General features: G+C 42.4%; 1 protein-coding gene across 1 annotated transcript in view; it reads right to left on the bottom strand.

Annotated features, from left to right (window-relative positions):
• RGD3 (ROOT GROWTH DEFECTIVE 3) overlaps positions 1–23,512 on the bottom strand; it is a 56,304-nt gene extending 32,792 nt beyond the window's left edge. The window contains exons 1-21 of the mRNA XM_087377535.1: positions 23,393–23,512; positions 23,136–23,258; positions 22,670–23,022; positions 22,396–22,490; positions 21,573–21,793; positions 21,108–21,165; positions 16,572–16,650; positions 15,762–16,108; positions 15,567–15,675; positions 14,882–15,482; positions 14,536–14,668; positions 14,381–14,449; positions 14,029–14,240; positions 13,610–13,850; positions 13,302–13,475; positions 12,777–13,184; positions 12,222–12,668; positions 5,666–5,785; positions 5,088–5,570; positions 4,328–4,869; positions 3,631–4,132 (exon numbers count right to left, since the gene is read on the bottom strand). Of these exons, the coding sequence (XP_087233661.1) occupies positions 3,631–4,132; positions 4,328–4,869; positions 5,088–5,570; positions 5,666–5,785; positions 12,222–12,668; positions 12,777–13,184; positions 13,302–13,475; positions 13,610–13,850; positions 14,029–14,240; positions 14,381–14,449; positions 14,536–14,668; positions 14,882–15,482; positions 15,567–15,675; positions 15,762–16,108; positions 16,572–16,650; positions 21,108–21,165; positions 21,573–21,793; positions 22,396–22,490; positions 22,670–22,721 (4,893 nt within the window). The 5' untranslated portion in view covers positions 22,722–23,022; positions 23,136–23,258; positions 23,393–23,512. The remainder of the gene's footprint in view (positions 1–3,630; positions 4,133–4,327; positions 4,870–5,087; positions 5,571–5,665; positions 5,786–12,221; positions 12,669–12,776; positions 13,185–13,301; positions 13,476–13,609; positions 13,851–14,028; positions 14,241–14,380; positions 14,450–14,535; positions 14,669–14,881; positions 15,483–15,566; positions 15,676–15,761; positions 16,109–16,571; positions 16,651–21,107; positions 21,166–21,572; positions 21,794–22,395; positions 22,491–22,669; positions 23,023–23,135; positions 23,259–23,392) is intronic.
• Positions 23,513–23,760: the final 248 nt, after the last annotated feature.

Here is a 23,760-nt window from a genome sequence, read left to right on the forward strand (position 1 = left end):
CACCCTTGCAGGTGAAGGAGAGGCATACCTTGATACAACAGCGAAACATGGCCTGCAGTGAGCAAAGGTGGACAGTGGTCCCGTGATAGGCGACTCTTTATAGGCCCATGTCGGAGATCTAGTGGGGCCCTTGCATAGGAGGCGGAATCTGTGAGACTCAAAGCACCAAGACCCTGTCAGTGCTCTATCTTGCACAGTTTGGAAGAGCAATGGTCAAAGGCAGAGAATTTCTCAGAGTCTTACATAGGACAAGACCTAGCCTTTTATACAAAGACACATTAGAGCCCAAAGCACCCCTTACAGGTGGTTAGAGGATACACATGGGAGACACCATATAGTGAATGAGACAGAATGCATGAGAAAAAAAACTCCCCTTCGAGGGAGTCTAGGGACCTGAACCTAGGAGTGATCCCCTCTACCTCTTGTGCCTTGTGAGCATAGGGGCCAAGGACTACTCTACAAAGACCCTGGTGCGGTGCTAACAAATCAAAAGCAGTTGCAAAGGAACCAAGGGGATCTTTATATAGAAGTGGCGGTATTATAATAATAATGTCACTAGTAGCAAGCACTTTATCGACAGTAAAGCGACCTCTACCAATGGTACAGCTATTAATACCGCCGAAAATAGTAGTACTTACTACCGGGCAAATTGGGAGTGCGAACTTTGTCGATGGTACGGACGAGACTAGGGAGGCAGGTGGAGTACAAGGATCAGAAGCTAGCACTACTATACAAATCATCCCTCATTGGGGTGACCTCCGTTGAGAGACGAGACATGCACTCTAGATTTTTGTAGATTTGGATTCGGATCTGATGCATCTACCAATAGGATCTATTCATAGCAGTATGCTACTTTCCCCTTTAGACATCTCATGTTGCTAGAGACCTACGAGAGGAGGTCAAGGCTTCACCATACATAGCCCTATACCCAAACACTATGGATTTGTCGAGCCGCAGAAGTTCTCCTTGTTAGGGATTTCAACATGAGGACAAGTAAAAGTGAGGTATCAATACTGGATTTGCAATAATTTTATCTTACTACCAGATGTTGATCTAGATGAGGCAAGTATGTTTCGGGTTTTCGCAGACAGAGGAGCCCCAGTCCCATCATATGAACATCCATTCTTGGACATGGGCAGGATACATGATCTCATCGTCTATAATGACCTAGATCGATGGCCCTCGTCAAGTGGATTCATTTAATATCACATGGGAAAAGGGGGGGGGGCTCTAACGTAGTTGACCACCTCATGGGATCCCCTGCCTTTACTTCACACGTCACCGATTTCTTGTCTCGGCACCCCCTCCAGGAGCAAATCACACTTTTATCCTTTTTTAGTATATCCATCACTCTCTGTTCCCAACTCAAATTCGAGACCAAGCACAACCTTCCAAGTGAGCAAAAGACGATGTGTGAGTATCATTGTATTGTCTGCCGAATACCTAGATCCACCTCCCACATTCATTAAGAATATGGATCAGGCAACTCTGTGTCTCATCACATAGACTCCGCATTGCATAGTTCAGGGAATTAGAAGTGGGGAAACAGGGAACCAAAATAGAAACAGAAGCATTTTGGGGTTTCTAGGAGGGCTAAAACAGGGAAACACCACGCCATCAAGGGAGGGGATCTAGAAAAAAGGCTTTTGAGCTGAGCACACACATTTAGAATGCTACAACCTACAGCCTGCCAGATTTGGAGGGCTGAAGGGGAGTGGACGATGGAGGGAGGCTGAAGCAGCCTGCGAGACAAAAAGGACTCCCAGGGAGTGGATGTGGTTGAAGGAGGGCTAGAAAACCCTCAAAACTCCACGAGTGTGAGGCTGAAGGGGTGGAGGGAGTGAAAGATTGCCAAAAATGAAAATGTAGCGAGAGAGAGAGAGAGAGAGAGAGAGAGAGAGAGAGAAAGAAAGAAAGAAATTTTATTAAAGTCTTCGGGAGACTGTGAAGGTCTATGAGACTAAAGATAACTAGTACAATGAGCGTAACGGTGGCGGTCTCAAAACGGTCCGGCCAACCGTTTCTTCAAAAAAGTTATGAAGGACGGTGTGTCTAGTCCTGGTGCAAAAAATGTGTATCTATCTCCAGATGATACAAAAAATGGCAAAAAAAAATGGAGCAGAAGGGTGGAGATACAAATATATATATATGCCTGTGGTGATCGTTAGAGGCCAATCATAGAGGGCCCGTCAAATGGGAGGTCGAAAAAACCCTGAGAGAGAATCCCTGCCGGGAGCCTGTGTTACTTGAAACAGCCCGTTTCAAGGTTCTGAAACGCGTTTCAGCCTGGCTGATACGTTCAAGACTGGCTGAAACATTTCACCCAGCCATTTCAGGGGTGAAATGTTTCAGCCCCGAAACGGCGTTTCTGACTGGGGCTTTTCCAAAAACGCGTTTCAAGGTCTAGCTGGACCCTGGAACGCATTTCAGCATAACTATGCCACGTTGAGAGTGGAAGAGCTGAGCGCATATCTAGGGAGATCGGCATCTGGACCTTCTATGATCGGCAGAAGATTGAGTATGAGGAGAATTTCCCTCAGATGCCTTGTGTATTATGAGATCCAATGCCGTAATCACTGTCTCTTCACGACCTCTCCCCACATTACTTTCTACAGCTCAGAGATGCCTAGCTACCTTCGAAGATCCATGAGGTCGTCAAACACAAAGAGCACTTGTTCAAGATACATAGGCAGGATCATGGCACACAGCCAGACTCTACTCAAAGCATGATCACGGAGTTTTTCCAGCATATGGAACAGCAAATCATTGGAGGTCGACGAGACCGAGATCTGGAGCCAATGAAACAACAGACTAAACAGCAGATTGACGCACAGATCATTCTTGGAGATCTCCCCTAGAGCAGGGACACTAGTCAGACACAAAGCCACTGCTAGGAGACCACAACAAGCCACACATAGAGACCGTTGTCAATGCTCGATCATAGGTTTCATGTCATCACAACCTTACTCTTCATCGAGCTCCCCTTGGGCTTCCATCTTGGCCACGTGCTCAAATTTCTCTCATGTATTAGATATGATATGATATGATTATGTTGTATTCATCGTGGGTGAAGATGCCCAATTAGAGGTCCACCCTTTCAGCTCATTGAATCAGGCTTCTTTCACCCTTCAGTCTTTCGAAGATTTTAATACTCTCTCTCTCTCTCTCTATATATATATATATATATTATTTTTTAAATTTATTTATTTATTTATTTACTTATTTATTTATATTTATATTAATACATCTTTGGAAGCAGTCACCACATATAAATATATAGGACAGACCACTACAAATAGAATGCATGCATGGTAAGAAGGATTCTAGGAGGTTTGAAGGCTTTGCACAACTTCCAAATAAGTGCAAAAAGTATGCATGCATGCATGTGTGTGTATGTGTTATATTTTTACTTTTACTTATTTCTTTATTTATTTGTTTATAGGCACACAATACACGCGCGCGTATTTATTTATTTATTTGTAGAGTTATATACCTATTAAACACAAGCTTTGCAGCATGGCCAAATAAGACTAGCCATTAAATAACAAAGCATGAGCATGACCCTGCACGTGAAAAAACTAGAGGACCTCCTTTGGCGACCTACTTTTTCACACTCAAACCAAAGAATACCTGAATGGGAGTTCCACTGAGTATCAGGCGATGCTCTGCTGTTATTTGCTTAACCGCCAATGTGACTTTGGATTTGGAATTCTTGATAATATGGCCTTCATCCAAAATGCAGTAGTTCCAAAAAACCTTCCCCAAAATTTCCACGTCCTTGCGAAGAACATCATAAGATGTCACAATGAGATTGTATTGGTTGAACCGAGTCTGCAGCTGAAGACGGTCCTGAGGTGACCCCACATACTGCAATGGACAAAGAATTGGTGTTTGGAAAAATTTCTCTATCTCAAACACCCAATGACCCACCAAAGTGGAAGGGCATATAATAATGGAGGGCAAAGCCTTTTTTCCTGGGTGAGCTTCAGGGGCTGCCAGACATTCTGCAATGTCAGAAGCTACTATAGCTGATGCTTGTAATGTTTTCCCTAGGCCCATGTCATCACATAATATGCCATGCAGCTTAAAGCGCTTCAAAAATGCAAGCCAGTTAATACCCTCCTGTTGATACCTGCATACACATAAGCTCAGTGAACACATATGACAACTTATAGTATTTGTGTACGTGTGTGTGTGTGACTTCATACACAGCCCAATCTCAAGAATGAAAGCCTCATATCAGCTGCTTTTGACCATTATAAATGTAAATAAGTTATCAGCATAATTTTCTTTCACAGATTGAGTACCATGTTAGAGAATAGATTACCTCCGTAGAGGAGTCTTCAGCTCAACAAAAAGTTGGTAGTCATCCACCTGACTATTGTCGAGGAGTTGTTCCAAAAACCTTGTGTCTTCTGCATTCCTTGATGATAAGTAATCATCAAGCCCAGGAGGAAGAACAGCTCCCCTAGCCAAAGGAAGGAGAGGAACAAGGGCAGCAAAGCTGTGTGTGACACTTTGCCTAACAATAGGATCACTATCACTCATACATCCTAGTAAAGGGACGATTAACAACGGTGCATAGGGCACTAAATCTGCCCCGAGGCCTTCTACAAGAAACATTTGTAGGATGCCTGCACCTTGTCTGGCCTCAACGGCAGAGACATCACCAAGCATAGGAATACCCTTTTCCAAAACAGCTACCATCAATGGTTCTCTCCAAGCCTTGGCCATGGCTGTTATACACCTTGCTGCAGCTAACCTTACAGCAGCATGAGAATGCCGTACACACCCAAATATAGCTGGCAAAAGCATAATGAGCTTTGTCTGTAAACTCTTGTCTACAACAGGGGTGATTGAGCGGATGACCTGTCAAGACCACAAGAGAGCTAAAACATGCCATTAGAAAGTTCTAAATGATAGTTAATTCAGTCAAAAAAGAGTGGGTACAATTTAGGATTACATTGACTAAGCATGTAATCAAACGCCTCTAAAAAACATAGATTTTCAAGAAACAACTGTACAACTTGAGACTGGCAACATGAAATGTATTCAGCGATGTGAAGTATGGAAAAAACTGAGCTTGCCTGAAGGTTGTTTATCAATGCTTGGGGTTCACCTTTTTGCTCAAGGGTCCCCATACCTCTCCAGGATACATTTCCATCTGCTCCATCGGTCGGCGGCACATTCAGTGCTTCTGTTAAGCAGTCCCAGAGTTTCGAGAGCTTCTCAAACAGTAATCCACCAAACTTGTTACAAAGTGATTTGAGAGCAAGCTCAGCTCCCCGTCTGGTAATGGCACCCTCCATCCTCAACCTTTCTTCCCCGGTAGCTGTAGATTGTATCTTTTGCCTTGACCCACCAGCTTTGAAAGAACTACCTAGTTCAATGTCCTCTGGATTAACGACTGATGAATTAGCTCGTGTTGCCTGAGGAGTCTCAGTTGTATCAGCACAGGTAAGTGTGCAAAGGTTTTTAGTCAGCTTTTCATTTGGACTGGGCTTCCGCCCGATGCACTGAGAAATAGTTTCAGCCAATGCATCAGCTGCCAACTGTTGAAGTATTTCTTCCTGTACAAGATTCAATCAAGGTAGTATGTTATTTTGAAAAATCGTGCAAGTTTATGCTAAAGGAACTGAAACATACACATGGAATAGATGTGAACCTGTTCTCGCTTAACTGCCGCCATTAGCGGTTGGATAATAGGATTGAGTTTGACTGGCAGCTCTCCCATCCACACTACAGCTCCAGCCGTTGATGCCAAAACGCTTATATGCAAATTGCTCTAAACATGAAAACAAAAGACGCATCACTTTGAATCTTAGTTGGAAATAAATGGATTGGAAAAGCTCTCTACATAAACATGTCAAATGTGAGAGCAAATTAATGCAACACTTGAAGCTGAGCTTTGTGAAAGGACCAAGCAAGAATACAAATGATTGAAAACATAAATTAAAGCATAATTTATAAAGAATAAATAATATGTGAGAGTAAAGCAGGAAAAATCATAAGAATCCCTAGAAAGAAAACCAGAATGTTTAATCTCAGCCTTACTACTCAAGCACAAGAGATGCAGGCATCTCATCAGTAGTACCAAAGCCAACAATATTACACAAAACAATGTAATCCCAAAGAGAAAAGAAGATGCCAGAATAAAAAGGGGAAAAAAAAGTGAGAGAACCAAGCAAGCCAGCTCAAGGATGCAATTGAAAGAAGCCACATCCATAGAGCACTATCAACTTGAGACTCAATGGGACATAGGATGGTCTGCTATCAGTTGCAAGTCTACAAATAGCTGCCAACCGCAGAGTCTTCATGTCTTTGTGCTCACCATCAACCTTGCCACCTTAATACAGCACTCAGATTCCTTAAAGTAGGATCCTACCATGTTTGGAGGTTGTGCCGACTCACAGGTGGAACAGTTCTCCTTAAGAAGGAAAGGGGGGGCAGGAGAGAGAGAGAGAGAGAGAGAGAGAGAGAGAGAGAGAGGGTTATTAACATCTTCTAAAGGTGAAATGGCTTATGAAACAAAGTACCATGACTGCATGAGTTACAAGAACGGAGAACCTCAGTACTTCTCCCACTCAGTAAAAGGGGAGAAAACTGGGTAAAGGAACACCACTTTGCTGAGGTTGCTGCAATCTGGCCAAGACTGTTAGTGTCGTCAACTATGCAGTATAACTCAGGTAGGCTGACAAGTTTCATCACCGGCAGATACAATGGAGATAGACACATCCAGCTAGCCTGCCTCTACATGCATCTCTTTATGTGTGTCAAGGGACATAGGACGTACAACTATCAGACTGAGTGTGTGTGTGTGTGTGTGTGTGAGATCAGAAGACATATGTGGAAAAGATTGAAGCTAAAGGAGCAAAGCCTTCAGTTCATACAGGGAGCCAGGCCAATTCAGCTCAAAAAAGCAAGTTAGGTGAAAATAACCCATCTTCTCATGAGGGATGGTAGACTGCAAAGAAGACGGTGCCCCTCAAACAAAGATCTCTCCAATCTCGTAATTGGGATGCCTCTGCTCCTTCTCCAGGACAATCTTCTACCTCTCCAAGCAACCCCATCTCAAAGGCATGGGTTAATGCAGTCAAGAAGGGTCTTCCCCTTTGTGAAGAAGATGATATTATCAGGGAATTGGATGCTGAGGGTCAGCAAGACCCTGTGGCAATGGCAGAGGCTTGAGGCCTCCTGTTCTTTTTGAGGACCGATCATCTCTTGTATATATTTTCATGCGTGCTTCTCTTAAATGTTTTTCCTATAATATACAGGGCCTCTGCAACCAGAATAAATGGAGGCTTTTATGGCATTATATAAATACAACTCATCCGGATGTTGTGTGTCTGCAAGAGCATAATCAGCATTTTTTTGCTGGCCAGCATGGGTTTTTTTCTGGATATGATATATTTTACTCAGGATCTGAACAATTCTCTGGGCTGTGCATTTTAGCCAGACATGATCTGCAACCCTGGATAGCATATAATGATCTTGGTGGACGATGGATGATTATCCAATGTATGATTATAATGGAGAGATTTTTGAAATAGGATCTTTGTATGCCTCTCAAAATTCAGCTTCCAGAGCTCAAATGTGGAACTTCATTAAGCAATATCCTTGGTCTTCAAATGCACTACTTTGTGGTGATTTCAACAATTCTCCTCACTGGAAGGACAATACCACACATAAATCCCATATGCTGCCCTCTGAAATCCAGCAATGGGAACATATGACATCATCACTTCAATTTGCAGATTTATGGACAGCAACTCACCCATCAGTTATGGGATTTGCATATCATCATAATGCTTTTACAGAATATTGGGCCAGGCTTGATAGATATTATCTCATTCATGCTCAACAATATGATGAATATACATGTCAAATGTGGACTGATTATTCACAACAATTATCTGATCATACTCCACTATGGCTCATCCTTTCTTTTGGTATGCCTCTGGATGACTTGCAGCTCTCTTCAGTCAGAAATTTACAGGTCAATCAATTATATCTCTCTCATGAAAATTTCCAGCATATGATCAGATTGGCTTGCAAGCCATTGCTTTCCCATGCTCAGGAGGATCTGGACTTTGCTTGGACCTCTTTCATACATCGTATTCAAAATGTCATTAAGCAATATGGAAGATGGTACATGGCAGAAACCAGACAGCATATCCAGTGGGCAAAATCATACAAGCAGTATTTGGTACAGATTAGTCATCAAAGATCTCTATCTGATTCTGAGCAGCATTTATTGTCTTGTGCTTCCTCCATAATTGATGCCAATGATAAACGCAAGCTGTCCAAATGGCAGATCCGGGCCAGAGCTAAACCTATGCTAGATAAGGGCTGTTCCTCGAAATCTTTTTTTCGGAACTTACATGCACATAGACAAAGCCAATCTATCATGAGGGTCAGGAAACCAGATGGCCTTTGGACCCAGACTCTATCTCAGCTAGAAAAACAATGTTTGGATCATTTTCAGCTTCTCTTTTCTCAGCCATCTTCTTCTACACCTCAGGTTATTTCAGCTCGTAACAGATTTACTGAGTTTGTTTCTCCTATTGTCTCCTTGCAGAAAGCCTCAATGCTGGAAATGTCTTTTTCAGATGTTGAATTGGATGAAGCTCTTAGGCATTTGGGTAAACATAAATCCCCTGGCTGGGATGGTCTGACGGTTGAATTTATTGAAGCCTTTTGGCCTGAATTGAAGGGTCCAATTCTGCAATTTATAAATGTAGCCTCGCAGCATCAACATCATCCCTCAGCTTGGAAGCATGGTCTGGTTAAGCAACTGGAGGCCCATCACTTTGATGCCGGTTATATACAAACTGATTGCCAAAATGTTGGTACATCGGATAAAGGATATCCTTCATGAAGGACTTCATCCCAGGCAATATGGTTTTGTTCCAAGACGGCACATACATGACAATATCTCTAACACTATCATCGCAATGGAATATGCAAAATATTCAGATCAAGATGTGTTGGTCATGCAGGTGGATGTGGCGAAGGCATTTTATACAGTACAGTGGGATTATGTTTCTCAAATTATGTTAAAACTTGGTTTTGGGCCAAAGCTAGTTAATGTCATATATTGGCTTTACTCAGATTCCACTGCACAATGCTTTATAGGGAATCATTTGTCTGAGTCTTGGACTCTCGAACGCTTAGTTCGACAGGGATGCCCTCTCAGTGCTTTGCTTTATGCCATTGCTTCACATCCTTTGCTTCTTTATATGGATCACATGGTTGATACTGGACAGCTAGAGGAGCTTCAGATTTCTGGTTCACGACCCTTCATTGCCCAGGCCTATGCAGATGATTCATTCTTCATGCCAAAGAATAGTCCTTTGGAGATTCGCCTCTTGATGGATACCCTTTCAGAATTTGGGTTAGCAGCTGGTCTTAAAATTAATTTTCAGAAATCAAAACTCTTGCCTCTCAAGCATTGTGACTAGCATGCTATCTTGTGGCCAGGCCAGATTGTTTATCCGGAAAACATAGTAAGACATTTGGGCTATCCCATTGGCTGGAAAATCAGCAATAAGCAACAAATGTCATGGGTGGCAAACAAAGTTCAAAACAAATTAGAATATTGGAAGATCTCCACTTGGCCTCTGCATGTACGGCTTCGAATTGTCCAGTCTATTGTTCTAGCTTATGTCCAATTCTACCTTCCTCTATTACATTGGTCATCTCGAGATCTCACTTCCTTTATGTCTCAAGCCATGGAGATTTTTTGGAAAACTAAGCTTCATAAAAAAGCTTTACGGCTGCTCAAAATGGACTTGCTTTGCTCACCAAGAATGCATGGTGGTTTGAATATAATAAACATCAAATTTCATGTGTTGGCAAGAAAGATCACTATGCTCAAGACATTTTTTGAACAAGAGCAGCCTTGGTCTATCATGTTGGCAATTTTGTGTGGACAGATGAGCACTAATGCTTATGGACACTGGCTAGTTGATCCATCGGAAGTAGTGCTTGGCAAATTGCAAGGTAAAATCCCTGGTTGTCCATTCTCTGATTCCTTGATTCACGACTGGAAGCAAGTACTCTCTCACATCAAATGGTCTCCCCATCCTGCTTCTTTAGCACTCAGAATGGAAAGTATTCATTGCAGTGCTGTGTTTTCCTCTCCCCTTGCTGTTCAACAACCCATCAGAGCTTACAATCTTATGAAAATGGGTATCCAGTTCATTGATGACGTGGTAGATATGCAAGGAAATATTCTCACTTTTCCAGTAGCATGTCGACAATACAATCTGGGGATGCATCATAGACCTATTTGGAAAGCTATTGCTGATCTCTTACTCCCTCTGGTTCCGATTCCGACATTGAATGTCAGAGACAAGCTTCAAGATTGGCACCTTTGGTCTTCAAATACAAGCATATCCTCTAGGCCTTTGAATTTACTGACTTCTATACAGGCTTATCGATTGATATTACCTCCTCCCTGGATTGCCCATCATGCTAATTCTCTATGGCATTTGAACAAGTCATTAGCCTGGTGGAAAGGAAGATTGCAATTGATATGGAAGTTGCAAATGCCTTTGAAGCAACGACTCTTTCTATGGCGATGTATTGTTGGTATTCTTCCAGTAGGGGTGAAATTGGCTCAAAGAAGGATAGCTTCACCTCTTTGTCCAAGATGTCACCTTACATCTGAGAGTATTCCGCATTTACTGTGGTTTTGTTCATATTCCAAAGACCTTCTAGACAGAATCTCCTATTTCTTATCTCTCAGATTTCCAGCTCACAGGTTCTACAGGTTTTTCTGGATATATGGCAAACTATCAGCTTCTTTGTCACAGTATTCTCTTTTCTTCCACTGGATCAGATACTGGGCCTTATGGACCCTCTGGCTACAGCGCAATCAAGCATATCTGAATTCTCCCCTTCAGCATCCATATGAGTTCTTCCGAGCCTCATTGTGGCAGTCTTTATATGATGCCTTACATGAGGAAGATTTGGATGTTTCTTGTATTCAGCTTTTCTTTTACTGCTTTTGATGGATAGGGCTTTGGCTCTCTTTTGAGCTCTGCCCAGATGTAAATGAATGTTTCATAATATAAGTATCTTGGTTTCAACCAAAAAAAAAAAAAAAAAAAAAGTGTGTGTGAGAGAGCAAGTTATATGCAAGCCTCGCAATGTTGGCAACAGGAACAGGTTTTGCATACTATGGGACACAGATAGAGAAACACCATCCTCTATAGCAGTTGAGATTGATGGTATCAATCTAGGGGAGAAATATTTTTCAGCCTAAGGAGGGGAAAAAAAGTTATTAACAAGCCTGGTGAGAAGAATCCTAAACCTATTTCACTCCTAGTCTGCTCCTGTTAAAATAATAGTGTCTCCTGCTACCATACTTGCTAAAACTCTCTTTCTCTTTCCCCCTCTCATCCTCATGCTAATGAAAAAAACATGCCCACCTACGAGAATATCAGCTTTATTGTTGTTGGTCGTCTCTACAAAAGAAAGTTTCAATACCTACCAAGCAAGCAAAATTGACGGATAGTATTTTATATTGTCAATTGATGCATGTTCAAATGCCATAGATACAATCACATACAAGAGCTGAGGGTGTAGCTCACCAACAAACCACAACCACAACAAAACACCAGGGAAGTTTTGTACATATGCACCTTTTCGGGGACCTAACACCTGAGAGATCAACAGATGAACTGTCTACAAGCAGCAGCCATTTCAAAACAAGTATATAATCTCAATGAACTCACAAACACAAAGTCATCATCTGAAGACCTAACAGCCGAAGAATCAGCTATCAAATGGTTTAAGTAAGATTGATGCATTATGCACAGCCAGGCCGGAATTCACAAGAATGACTCATCAGCTAAATTCTTATCTTATGATTGTCTTTGACAAGGTTACAAATAGAGGAAAAGGGGTGCAATATCAGCTCAGGTTACCATACCTTTTCAAAAAGAAAAGACATCAATTAAATTTATTCCTAAAGTACAGTATTAGGCCTTTTGAGCATCTGCTGTTTAGACAATAGCACTACTACAAACAGGTTAATGCCAGCCTGAACCTCTTTTAAACAGCCCGCTGTAGGTACAGGACTGTTAACAATAAAAGATCATCCAAACCATAGATTGAGACCAAGACAATAGCAATAATTTAAATAGACACTGTCCGAACAACAAGAAGTTCAAGGCCGTAGACAGCAGCAATACATTATACAGGTTGATGTCTACCTGAACCAATTTTAAATAGCCAGCTGTAGCTAGCAGGCGTTGTCTGAACGACTCAAGAAGATCAGTACCAGAGCTCTGCTTGTCATCTGTGGCTCCATGGACAGAGGAGCCCTCTACAACAGTTTTCATTGCTATGTCTATTGCTGCCTCTGCACTGATTGCTTCCAAGGGGGGAGGCCCTGCTGCAAACATTTTTGAATTTAATCCAGCACCTTCAACATGCTTGATTAAAGCTGTTGCTTCACCCCGCATTTTTGCGTAAGTTCTACTTAGCTCAGTATAAGGTAAGTGAGATTTAGGAGTGGGAAAGGCAGGATCACCACAGGCTAGCAACTCTAAAAGCCACGAGCGGAGTGATTTAGTGGCTTCGACAGCCTTACTAAGGTCTGATTTTTCAGGACATTGTCTTAGCTCTCTAAACCATGACACCAATACCATCGATGCAACCTGGTGGCAAACAAATCAACCATCAACATGTGAAGAAATGCCATATGCTCAAAACAAGATAATTACTAAATTTCTGTCGTGATTGAATATGTGACGTTGACGAAATACCTGTCGCTGGACCCCTGAGGGGGAAGAAAGATGTTCTGTAACAGCTTCTACAATTGTACTGTACATTGAATCTGGAAGCGAAGCAGCCATAATTCCAAGGGCAGAAGCGGTAGATGCTCTCATATGCACCACTGATTTCTCAGTATCTGCTCCCACCACAACTTTTGGAACTGTTGCAGAAAAAGAAGAATCTACAGTCCTGTCTTTGTGTGATATACCATCTCCAGGTGAGCTCTCCCCTTTCGCTGCTCTGAGTTTGGCAACAGCTCGGAAATGGCTTTTTCTAGGTAGTGACGTCGGTGAAAACATCTTGGACGTTTCCAAAGGGGAGCCAGCTGCAGTGCTAGCTAGCTTCAACCACGAGGGAAAAAATTTTGCTGCAGCTAAAGCCAGATCATCATTGGGGCTCTGAAAGAGTAGAAGAAAGGTAATATCTCAGCTATCACCAAGGACTCCTTGCTACATATCCCCGTAGTAAAAATATAACAAATTTTACGTAAAGCGCAGGAAAGGAAGCAATTGTACCTGAAGTAGAAGTTTCCATACACGCTTGGAGCATTGAGCAATAACTTCATCTGTTTCTAACAACAGATTTTGATAGACTAAACGCAGCGCATCACCCAGTATCGGGACCACCCAAGAAAATTCAGCTATAATTTTTGATAAAGCCTCCTGCTTACCAGCTTTAAGGAGCCGCTCCTAAAAAAGGAAAGATTTAGAACAGCACTACGAAATGCAGGCTTACAACATATGACGATAGCATAATTAACTGAATGATCAGAGTCATCATCAAAAGTAAAGCCAAGAGCCAATGTGTTCAGTGCAGGGCACACCAGGGTGGAAATGGCTGCATGGCGAACTGACGAAATGCTATGCCTCATAAATGGCCACAATCGAGGTGCCCATGTTGACAACAAGAAAGGGTCATCCATCTGCTTTGCCTCATTTTCGGATTCATCATCTAGTTGAATTGTCTCGTTAAGGTCAAACATTGGTCTCTTTGCAGCATTATTTCCAGGATCCTTAGGGACCACTTCTTGTTGCGAATAAAGCTCTGCCAGCAAATGCATCACACTGCAAAGCCATGAACAGATAAGCCGATGTAAGAGGAATTAATGAAGCATTGGTGCTGCACTGAAAGACGCAAGATGCATGTTCTAATCCATCCCACCCAAAGGCAACCTCGTAAACATATTCATCACTCATAACAGCTCATACTGTTTTGAAATTTTGAGAGCAGGAGCTAAAATACCTGCTAGTTGAAGGGCTGAGGTCATCCAAGTCTAAAAGAATATCCCAGAGCATGAGGAGGATAGTATTGACCGCATTTCCTCCAGAAGACACTATAGCTGCTGCAGCTGGGGTCATGGCTTCTGCTGCAACAGCTCTGACATCATCATCTCTGTCTTCAAGACCAGCTATACAAGCAGGCAGAACTCGAGGAAGTAACTCAGGCAGCATTTCCTGAAGATAATTTTTTTAATATTGAGTGTTCTACAAAGTATATGTGCTCTTTGTGTAGCACCACCCATCAAATATGAACCTAAACACAATTCACTTCAACTGAATTCAGTTTCAATATTTTTATATGGAATAAAAGTCACCTGTCGAACAGCAACCAAATACTTGATCCCCAGCAAGCTTCCATGCCTGACCTCCCATTCCGGGCGACTCTGTGAAGAAGGCAGAGACAACATAAGCAAAACTGAAAAAGGTGGAATTTCAAAAGCTGATAGTACACCTTAAACTTCAAGTTCACCTGCATATGTAGAAGAATGCTGAGAGTTTCATGAACTAAAGAAGGGTGCATCTGCTTGAGCACTGCACCCAAAGCTTGTGCACAAGTTTCCCGGACTGGTGCTACTACTTGATCAGACACGTAATCGCCAAAACTACAAGGCCGTTGAAAATTGGAGCATAAGATTACCACTGCAACAACACCATGAGCATCTCTAATTCCTACTGCCAGAAGCTAGTAAACATGTTTTTAGAAGAAGATTCGGAGGCAAGGCCTCTCATCTATTCACAGCCATTTACAAAACCATCCATAGCATCATACAACAGTCACAATCTCCTTCATAGTCAATATTTGAGAGATTAAATACCGGTCCAAGGAGAAGATGCAGAGAAATCGGATAGCACAATCTTGCAGAAATTCTGTGTTTGATGCCCAGGCCTGCTGTGTAGCTCTGAGAACGTTGAGGGCTCTACTGTCTTCTGGAAGATTACAGAGCACATCCATGGCACTTTGAACCCCTTTCTCCATACACTTATCATTGCCTCTACTCCCTAAGCCCTCATCTATGAATGGACCCGCTTTTGCATCTTCATTCAAATCCAGTCCACAGATACCAGTGCCAAGACCCAGACCAGTCTTGACAGCAGTGGTGGATGGATCCCACCACCCATGCTCCAATTTTACAGTCTTTATGTCCGTGTTACAAAATCCCCTGGTCACATGAGACCCATGGCTAGAGCCCTCAACCAACTTCACTCTCTTGAGATCATAAGCATCTTCCACACCCAAGCCTATATTTAGATCTATTTCTCTATCCCTTTTTGGAGAAACAGCTTTTTCCTTTCCATCAGCATCATTGTCCAACTTTGCCTCTGAATCCAAGTCTCCAAGCACAACAGCGGCACATGCTGCTTGCACACTGAGAATTTCTCTCAGTGCCATAATGCTGCCATGCCGAGTCTCCCATACTGAAAAAAAAAGGTCAACCGTGTCACATCATCTTACACCTCATATCATTGAAATCAGTTTTCTGTCAAAGCATAGAAACTAACCAGAGTCAAACATATCATGCATGAGCAGCTCCACAAAATGACCAAATGGCCAATGGCCATCGCTCACCAACCCAACCCCATCCTCGTCAAGAACTGCTTCAAGCAAGATCTACAAAAGTCCAAAAATTGTTTGAAGTGAATTCTTGTTAAATTGCATCCCTTAATGGAATAAACAGAGCAGCTAGTTTCAAATACCTTGTCTCCCGCTTGTGACTGATCTACTACAACTGATTTCAAATTTTTCGCCCGTTTTGCACCTGGCTCATCTGTATCATCATCCTCACACCATCCCTTGGGTGCATCTTTGATTGAACCCTTGGCTTTTCGTTTTAATAGATTCCTTTCTCGTGCACTAAGAGTTCTAGAAATATTCCCCGGAACCATGTTTGCGACTAGCTGTTGCACTCCCTGCTTGGCTTCTGCAATCCGACTAAAGGAACCATGTATCCACTGCCCATTTTCACCAGTTGATGCTCTTTGCATAAGATCATCATCACGTATAATATCATTTACATCCATAAACTGCTCACAAACATCAAGACCTGTCCACCCAAGATAAACAAAAGGCCTTCTAGTAACTGAAAAAACAGTCAAATTACACTACTAACCAAATTCACGACCAGCCAAGTCCAAATTGAGGTGGACATGTCACAAATATCGATCAAAGATAGAGAAATTTGCCAAACATATGGCCAAATTGGCTCCCACAAGAGACCAAATTCATGGCCATTGTATTACACTATTGATTCCGCTAACCAAATTCACGACCAGCCAAGTCCAAATTGAGGTGGACATGTCACAAAGATCGATCCAAAATGAAAGAAATTTGCCAAACATTTGGCCAACTTGGCTTCCACAGCGACCAAACGACATTTTAAAAGTTAAGAGCCGCATTTTGACGACCACAAAAAATAGGCACACAATTTCTTTAGAAAGTACCCCCTGGAAGGCGGTATCATACAAGCTCAACTAACGTATAAAAATATCAAAGCAGAAATCACCCACCTAGTCTTCGACGAAGATTCTGCTTTTGGCGAGCTAAACGTTCAGCTGGGGTTTTGTCATCTACTCCAACATCATACTCCTGTGGACAGACAATTGCAAAATTAAAGTTCAATAAGCCTAACCAAAAGGGAAAAAGAAACCTTGAGTATCTTCAAAATGCAACTATCTTCAAAAGGCAAAGCGCATGTACAAGACCATAAAGACAGGTTGTCTACACATGCATGCATTTCTGTGCATGTACATGTGAGTGTGTGAGCTGGGGAAACACACATGTGCACACAAACACGACATATATTATGCACCAAATAAACCCATCATATAAGAGTAGGTTGCTTTGCTGAAGGAGGGATCTGAGCACAATAATATCTGCTTCCATGCAAACATAAGAGCCTACCATTGAAAACATGCGACAGCCTGTTGTCTTATTGAGGGATACGAAAGGATAATGTATGAGAAACGGTTTTGTTTACACTGCACCTAGGCATCAAAGGATTTAGCAACATCTCCTTTCAGAGTGTGATACTCTCATCTACACAAGTCAAATACTGAAATGTGTGCATGCATGCACGCACATACACACACACACATACAAGAAGAGAGAGAAACAGACCTACGTGTAAATATATAGACACACACACACATATATATATCGATGTATACGTGTGTGTGCATGTGTGTGAGGGTACATATAAATGTGTGCATTTGCACATGTATAAGTATGTATGTATGTATGTATGTGTATACACACAAAACATATATACATACAGACATACATGTATAGATAGTAAGTATAAAAACACAAACGCATACAGACATGTATATATTAGTATTTGTGTGGGATGTGTGTGTGTGTGTGTGTGTGTGTGTGTGTGTACATGGATCTTCCAAAGACTTCAACATAAACTGGAATATTGGAAAATCTCTACTTGGCCACTTCATGTCAGGCTCAGAATAGTACAGTCTATTGCAATGTCCTATGTTCAGTTTTTTTTGCCTTTGCTACACTGGTCCCCAAGAGATATTTCGGCCTTTATGTCTCAAGCTATGGAGCTGTTATGGAGGACAAAAACTGCAGTGAAAGCATTGAGACTGATGAAGATGGAAATGGTGTGCTCTCCTAGAATGCATGGTGGACTTAATGTTCTCAATATAAGATATCATGTACTAGCAAGGAAGGTGACTCTGCTCCATACTTTCTTCCGTCAACAACAGCCATGGACTTGCATGTTAGCATCCATGTGTCAACATGAGGACACCTGCTTATGGCCATTGGACTACTGATCCTTGGGAGGTTGTCATTGGGAGATTTGTGGGGAAGATACCCAACTGATACTTGATTGGAAACAGGTACTTTCTAAGGTCAAATGGGCTCCCGATAACTGTTCGGGGACAAATTCAATGAGGAAAGAAAGTATTCATTGGAGTCCCATCTTTGACATTCCACTTGCTTTACAAGAACTTGTTAGGGCATATAATCTCATGAAATTGGGAATTAGATACATCAATGATGTGGTAGATGATCAGGGCTATGTCTTATCTTTCCCTCAGGCCACCGCTTCCTATGCATTGGGAATGCATCACAGGTCGATATGGAAAAAAATTGCTGATTTGTTACTTCCTTTTCTACCTATTCCTCCTGTGGCTGGCACAGACAAGCTTATGGATTGGCAATTGCAACCCTCTGCTACATGCTCTCATCCTGTTCCTCTGCCTGCCTTGACTTCTATCCAAGCCTACAGGCTTCTTCAGCCTGCTCCATGGATTCATCAATATGCTAATGCGATGTGGCATATCAGGAAGCCCCTCTCATGGTGGCGGAAGAATCTCCGGATATTGTGGAAGTGTAAAATGCCTTTGAAACAAAGACTTTTTCTTTGGAGATGCATGACTGGCACATTGTCAGTGGGAATCACACTTGCCAAACGTCACATTGCACCATCCACATGTTTACGATGTCAGGCTCCTTCAGAGACTGTCCCTCATTTGCTATGGCACTGCCCGGGTTCTAGGAACCTCCTTGGGAGAATTTCAGATCATCTTCGACTTCGTTTCCCGAGTCACAGATTTGGGAAACATTTTTGGTTATTTGGCAGATTTATGAGGTCTTTGTCTCAATACTCACTATTTCTCTCATGGGTGAGATATTGGGCTCTTTGGACAATCTGGAGTGAGCATAATTTGGCATACTTGGGTCGGCAGATTCAAAAGTCATATGAATCGTTCCGAGCCTCATTGCGGCAATCTTTATATGATGCCTGCCATGAGGGTGATATACATGCTTCTTACATAGAGCTTTTCTTTTTATGTTTCTGATCTCTGGGATATTCTCCATTTTGGAGACTTCCCATCTTGTAAATTTATGAGAATATAAATATACTGCACTGGATTCTACTAATTTTAAAAAAAAAAGTGTGTGTGTACATGTATATACATATGTATATATACATATATAAAAATATATGTACACATGTTTGTATGTATCTATATATATAACATACACCCGCACACGCACACGCACACGCACACACCTGTATGTGTGTGCACATGTTTGTGTGTGTGTGTGTGTGTGTGTCTCTCTCTCTCTCTCTCTCTCTCTCACTCTCTGTGTCTCTCTCTCTCTCACACACACACATATGAAGCAAGAGAATGTGGACTACTTTTTTATTAGCCTTGTCCTTGAGTGCTCCCCTTTGTCACTACTGAGTCTACCGTCAACCTTCAGAGTGCTTACAAAAACTTCAGTACAAGGACCTTTGTAAAAGTTTATTCTCAAGTGTGTGTATGTGGATAAGTATGTATGAGAGCATATGTTTATACTATGGTTTACACCCATCGTTGGGAGCTAATGAAGTCTCATAGGAACTAGTCCTTGGTATGCGTGATAGAGTTTATGGTTTTCAACCTTGTGTGACGGGCTTCCAAAATAAATGCAGGAAGGCACATCTGAGGAATTGGAAAATGAGAGTTTCTGCAGACAATAATCCTTTAGGGATGTCCGGCTTGGGCACTCAGGCTCTCTAGGATTTAGTGGGAAAGAACAGAAACTTAACATAAATGTTTCCTAATAGGGGAGTTAGGGGTTAAGGCAAAGACATCCTACCCCATCCTACTGGCTGAAACAGGTATGCTACCTCTAGAAGGGGAAGCATTTTGTCAATCCATGGCTTACCTCAACAAAGTTGAGAAGATGGATGCCTGATAGGATACTACACAAGGCAATGAAAGCTACGCAAACCATGGGCTGGTACAGAGAGGGGATGAAATGAATGGAATCAAGCTGCTGATATACTAGAAGATGCATGTGAAATCTGGGAGCTAGTGACACCAAAAATGCTATAGAAATAATGGCAAAACCCAGGGGCCAAAAATGCAGCTTTATAAACAGGAAATTAATTCAATGGACAGATATGGAATACAGAAATACATCGGGGAAAACATATCAATATTTAAAAGGCATCTGATCTCCAAATCACAACTAGTTAAAATGATCTCAAGGTGGAGAAGGGCAGGTGGGCAAAGACCCAAGATCCCCAGAGAAGAAAGGATCTGCAAAATCTGCCCCACAGGGGAGGTGGAAGATGAGCAGCATGTATATATCTAGATAAATCCAGGAACATGACCAAACTCGTCCTTTAAAATATACAACGCATAGTGCAGTTTTGATCTCACAATAGTCACTCATAAGATTGAAAACCATAAACTCCATCACGCATAGCAGGGACTAGCTACTAGGACATCCCGACTGACGTCAGCAGCGCCCAACAGTGGGTGTAGACAATAGTATAAACATATGCTCTCACACATACAAATCCACACACCCACACATACTTAAACATCCATTTATACAAAGGTGGAAGATCATCAGCATGTACTCCTAAGATGCAGAGCTTACACACACATCAAAGAAAGATATGAGGGACGCATAGATAACTTGAGAAATCTGCTGGAGCAGCCAGCCAAAAAGCTAGGGAGCTACTTGAAAGAGTTTCTCAAACATCGCAACAAGATGCTGGGGCTAGCACACAAGCTAGCCCAACAAGTACTCATTACATAACAAGTTTGTAATATTTTTTCTCACTGGATGTAGGGATCACTATTAGTCGCTACTCCCATAGATCCTGCCTCACCGAGACTTTAATACAACCATATCATACCCCCCACCCCCCCCCCCTCTCTCTCTCTCTCTCTCTCTCTCTCTCTCTCTCTACATATACAATACATGTGTGCTCTGTGTGTGCACGCACACGTGTGCGTGTGTGTCCCACTTAATCTCTGCCCCTAAAATGAATGTTCCCTCTCGCAAAAAAAAAAAAAATCACCAATGTAGCAGTAATGAGAGTTCCTTGGAGCCAGAAAAGCGAGCGTCTTCATTATAACAATTAATGAGTATTGTGATACCCTGTCGTTACTTTTATCTTTATAAGGAACAGGGGTCTTTCATATATTTCTATGTAGTTGGCTACTTCGTCCTTAACAAATTTGAAAGCATTGAATAATCCGAATAAATGCATTGAAAAGACAGACTGAAACACGAACCTGGCCTCCAGATGAAAGTAATGGAGCCCCGTAGTCCATGACTTTTTGAATGTCAAAGCTGCCATATAAATTGTCATCAATACACAACCTTTCATGTCATCAGTACAGAACCTTGCTTGTCAATCATCTTCCCATTAGAAGAAGGCAACTAAAAATTTAAATGCAATACGTATATATTGTGTACACGTCAGTGTGTGCACATACCTACATAGTTAATGTGACACACCAATGCATGTGTCCACGAGCGACAGTCTGTGCTACATACATAAGAACATGAACACATCTACGGGATGGGAATCTGCACGTAAGTGTGCTCTCTCTCTCTCTCTCTCTCTCTCTCTCTCTGTTTATGAGCTCGTATCTGCCTTCATCTGACATCTATAAAAGCAATTTAAAGCAGAAAAAGCTGGTATAAAAGACCGTTTAATGCTTTTAAAACACTCTAAGATAAAGAAAAAGTATTACCTACGGAAAGATAAAGCTTTAGTTGAGATTCCCTGGGTGATCCAATTAGCTATAAAGAATTCAATTAAATCAATTTGATGACCCAAGCCCATCAGCTGTGTCTTTGCACTAGCTAAGACATCCTTCAAAGATGGGTGGTTCACATTCTCTGCAATTGCTCCAACCGCTAAAGCTGCAGCTACTCGTGTGTCCCAGTTTTTACTGTGGAGGAATGGGCACACCTACAGCACATATCAAAATAGATTATTTTTATTTGACTAAAACCCTGGAATCGACAAAAGGTGACTTCTTTAAACACCTTGCATTCCATCGTTCAGCTGGTATGGTACTGCAAAGAACAGATATGTTGACACAAGTAATACGCCAATGCCTGAATTCAACTGTTCATCCCTTTATAATACGCTACTTCACAAGAGATGGCTTAGAAATTAAAAAAGGTAGGTCATATCTACAAATTTATGAATTCAGCATAAGTCTCAACTGGAACCTCACAAAAGTTCCCAGCTTTGATAAGGACTACAAATCTCACTAAATAACAGATTCACTCTGTCACAGTTTCACAGTATGATTTGGGGTATAGAACGTACATAGAGGGAACCCATTCTTTATTAATTGTTCATGAAGCAGTTGCCAAAACTTTATCTATGCACCATTGTACTCAATCTTAAATTCAGTGGCAGCTGAACTCTTAAAATATGGCTATTGAGCCCCCAATGTTGAATACTCAATAGCGGTTTGGTAATTTACTGGACAGCGTGCTTCTTCTGTCCTATCCTGTGCTTTGAAGCAATTGTCATCCTGAATGAAAACGCCAATTGCTTACCTTCTTTAGTAATGCATGTAGCTCCTCAGGCCTTGACTTAGCTATTTCTCCAATTTGCCGAGCAGCCGTTCTCCTTGTGGTGACATTCGATCCAGCTGGATACTCGTTAAAGTGTCCCACGGGGGCTCACGAACAATACAGTAATAGACGTTTACCGTAAGATTTCTAGTGAATTTTAGGAACAGATTATAGATTTGTCCATACTCCTTGAGACAGAGAACTTGAGCAAAAACTTTATGAAAAAGATAATATATGCTCTGCGCAGCATGGATACTGTCAAGGAGCGTAAGCAGGCGATTGAGTCGAGATGACTGCTGTTGCGCCATTTCTTCCTTACGATTTCAGACGTTTGCTCCGAGCCAGCCCCATGTAAACGCCATTCGTGCCTCCTCTGAAGGCTTATAATCATAAGCCGTTCGCGGCTAACTCGTCGACAACCTTACCGCGCAGCAACCGTACATCTCCCGAGCGGCGAATTTGCATATTGAGCGGCCAAGCTCTATTTCGCGGTGCAATCGCACAATGCCGGTACAAGTTCCCTCTCGTCCAGGCAGCCACTCCGGCCGAGAAAAGTTTCATAACCTCACCCGTCACGGAAACTTCTGCACGAGGCCCGTCTCCGAATACCTGGAACGGCTCCGAACCCCAGAATTCCGCAGGATGCCCCGATTCTTACATCAAAAATGCTTTCCTGACCTTGCAGGCAATACCAAATTGCAATCAAAGCGAGGGTTTGCTACCTCGAATGCACGGCAACGGTCGAAAACGCAGAGACGCGATTCGCAGGAGCACTATAGCACTCGCAAATTCTGAGCCGCGAGGCCACTTCCTGCTGCTGCTGCAGGCCAAACTCAGCCGTGTTCCTGTTGGAAAAACCAGAGAATCAAAGCAGAAACGGATCTCCGGGGGATCAAAAGACGAGAGTCGAAGCAAGGAGAGACAGGAAAGGAGCCGAAAACATGTGGAAAGCATCGAAGGGAGGGGCGGGGGAGAGTACGGGGGTCGAAAAACCACAGAATCGAGGAAGAAAAGGGTCGGGAGGGATCAAATCGAAGAGCGGGAAGGGAGGAGGAGGGGAAGGGGATGCGGGAAGGGGATGAAGGAAGGAAAATCGAAGCAAAAACAGGATCCATCGCCATGGATTGTGGCAGGAGTTTTATCTTTGCGGAGAGCAGGGGAAGGGGCGGACGCACAGGCTCGCAAACGCCGTCAATTCCTAAACGTTGACGGCGTCACTCCCCTTCACGCCGTTAACCTTAATCCATTCCCTTAATTGCTCTTTGCCTACTCCTAATCCCTCTTATCCTTTTTTTGGATCCATCCACGCTTTTGAACTCTACAACATTCCTACCTCTCTTTGTCCAT

Source organism: Dipteris shenzhenensis, chromosome 7 (assembly GCF_047967505.1).
Source record: "Dipteris shenzhenensis isolate YYH24624 ecotype China chromosome 7, Dip_SZ_1.0, whole genome shotgun sequence".
Classification (NCBI taxonomy): domain Eukaryota; kingdom Viridiplantae; phylum Streptophyta; class Polypodiopsida; order Gleicheniales; family Dipteridaceae; genus Dipteris; species Dipteris shenzhenensis.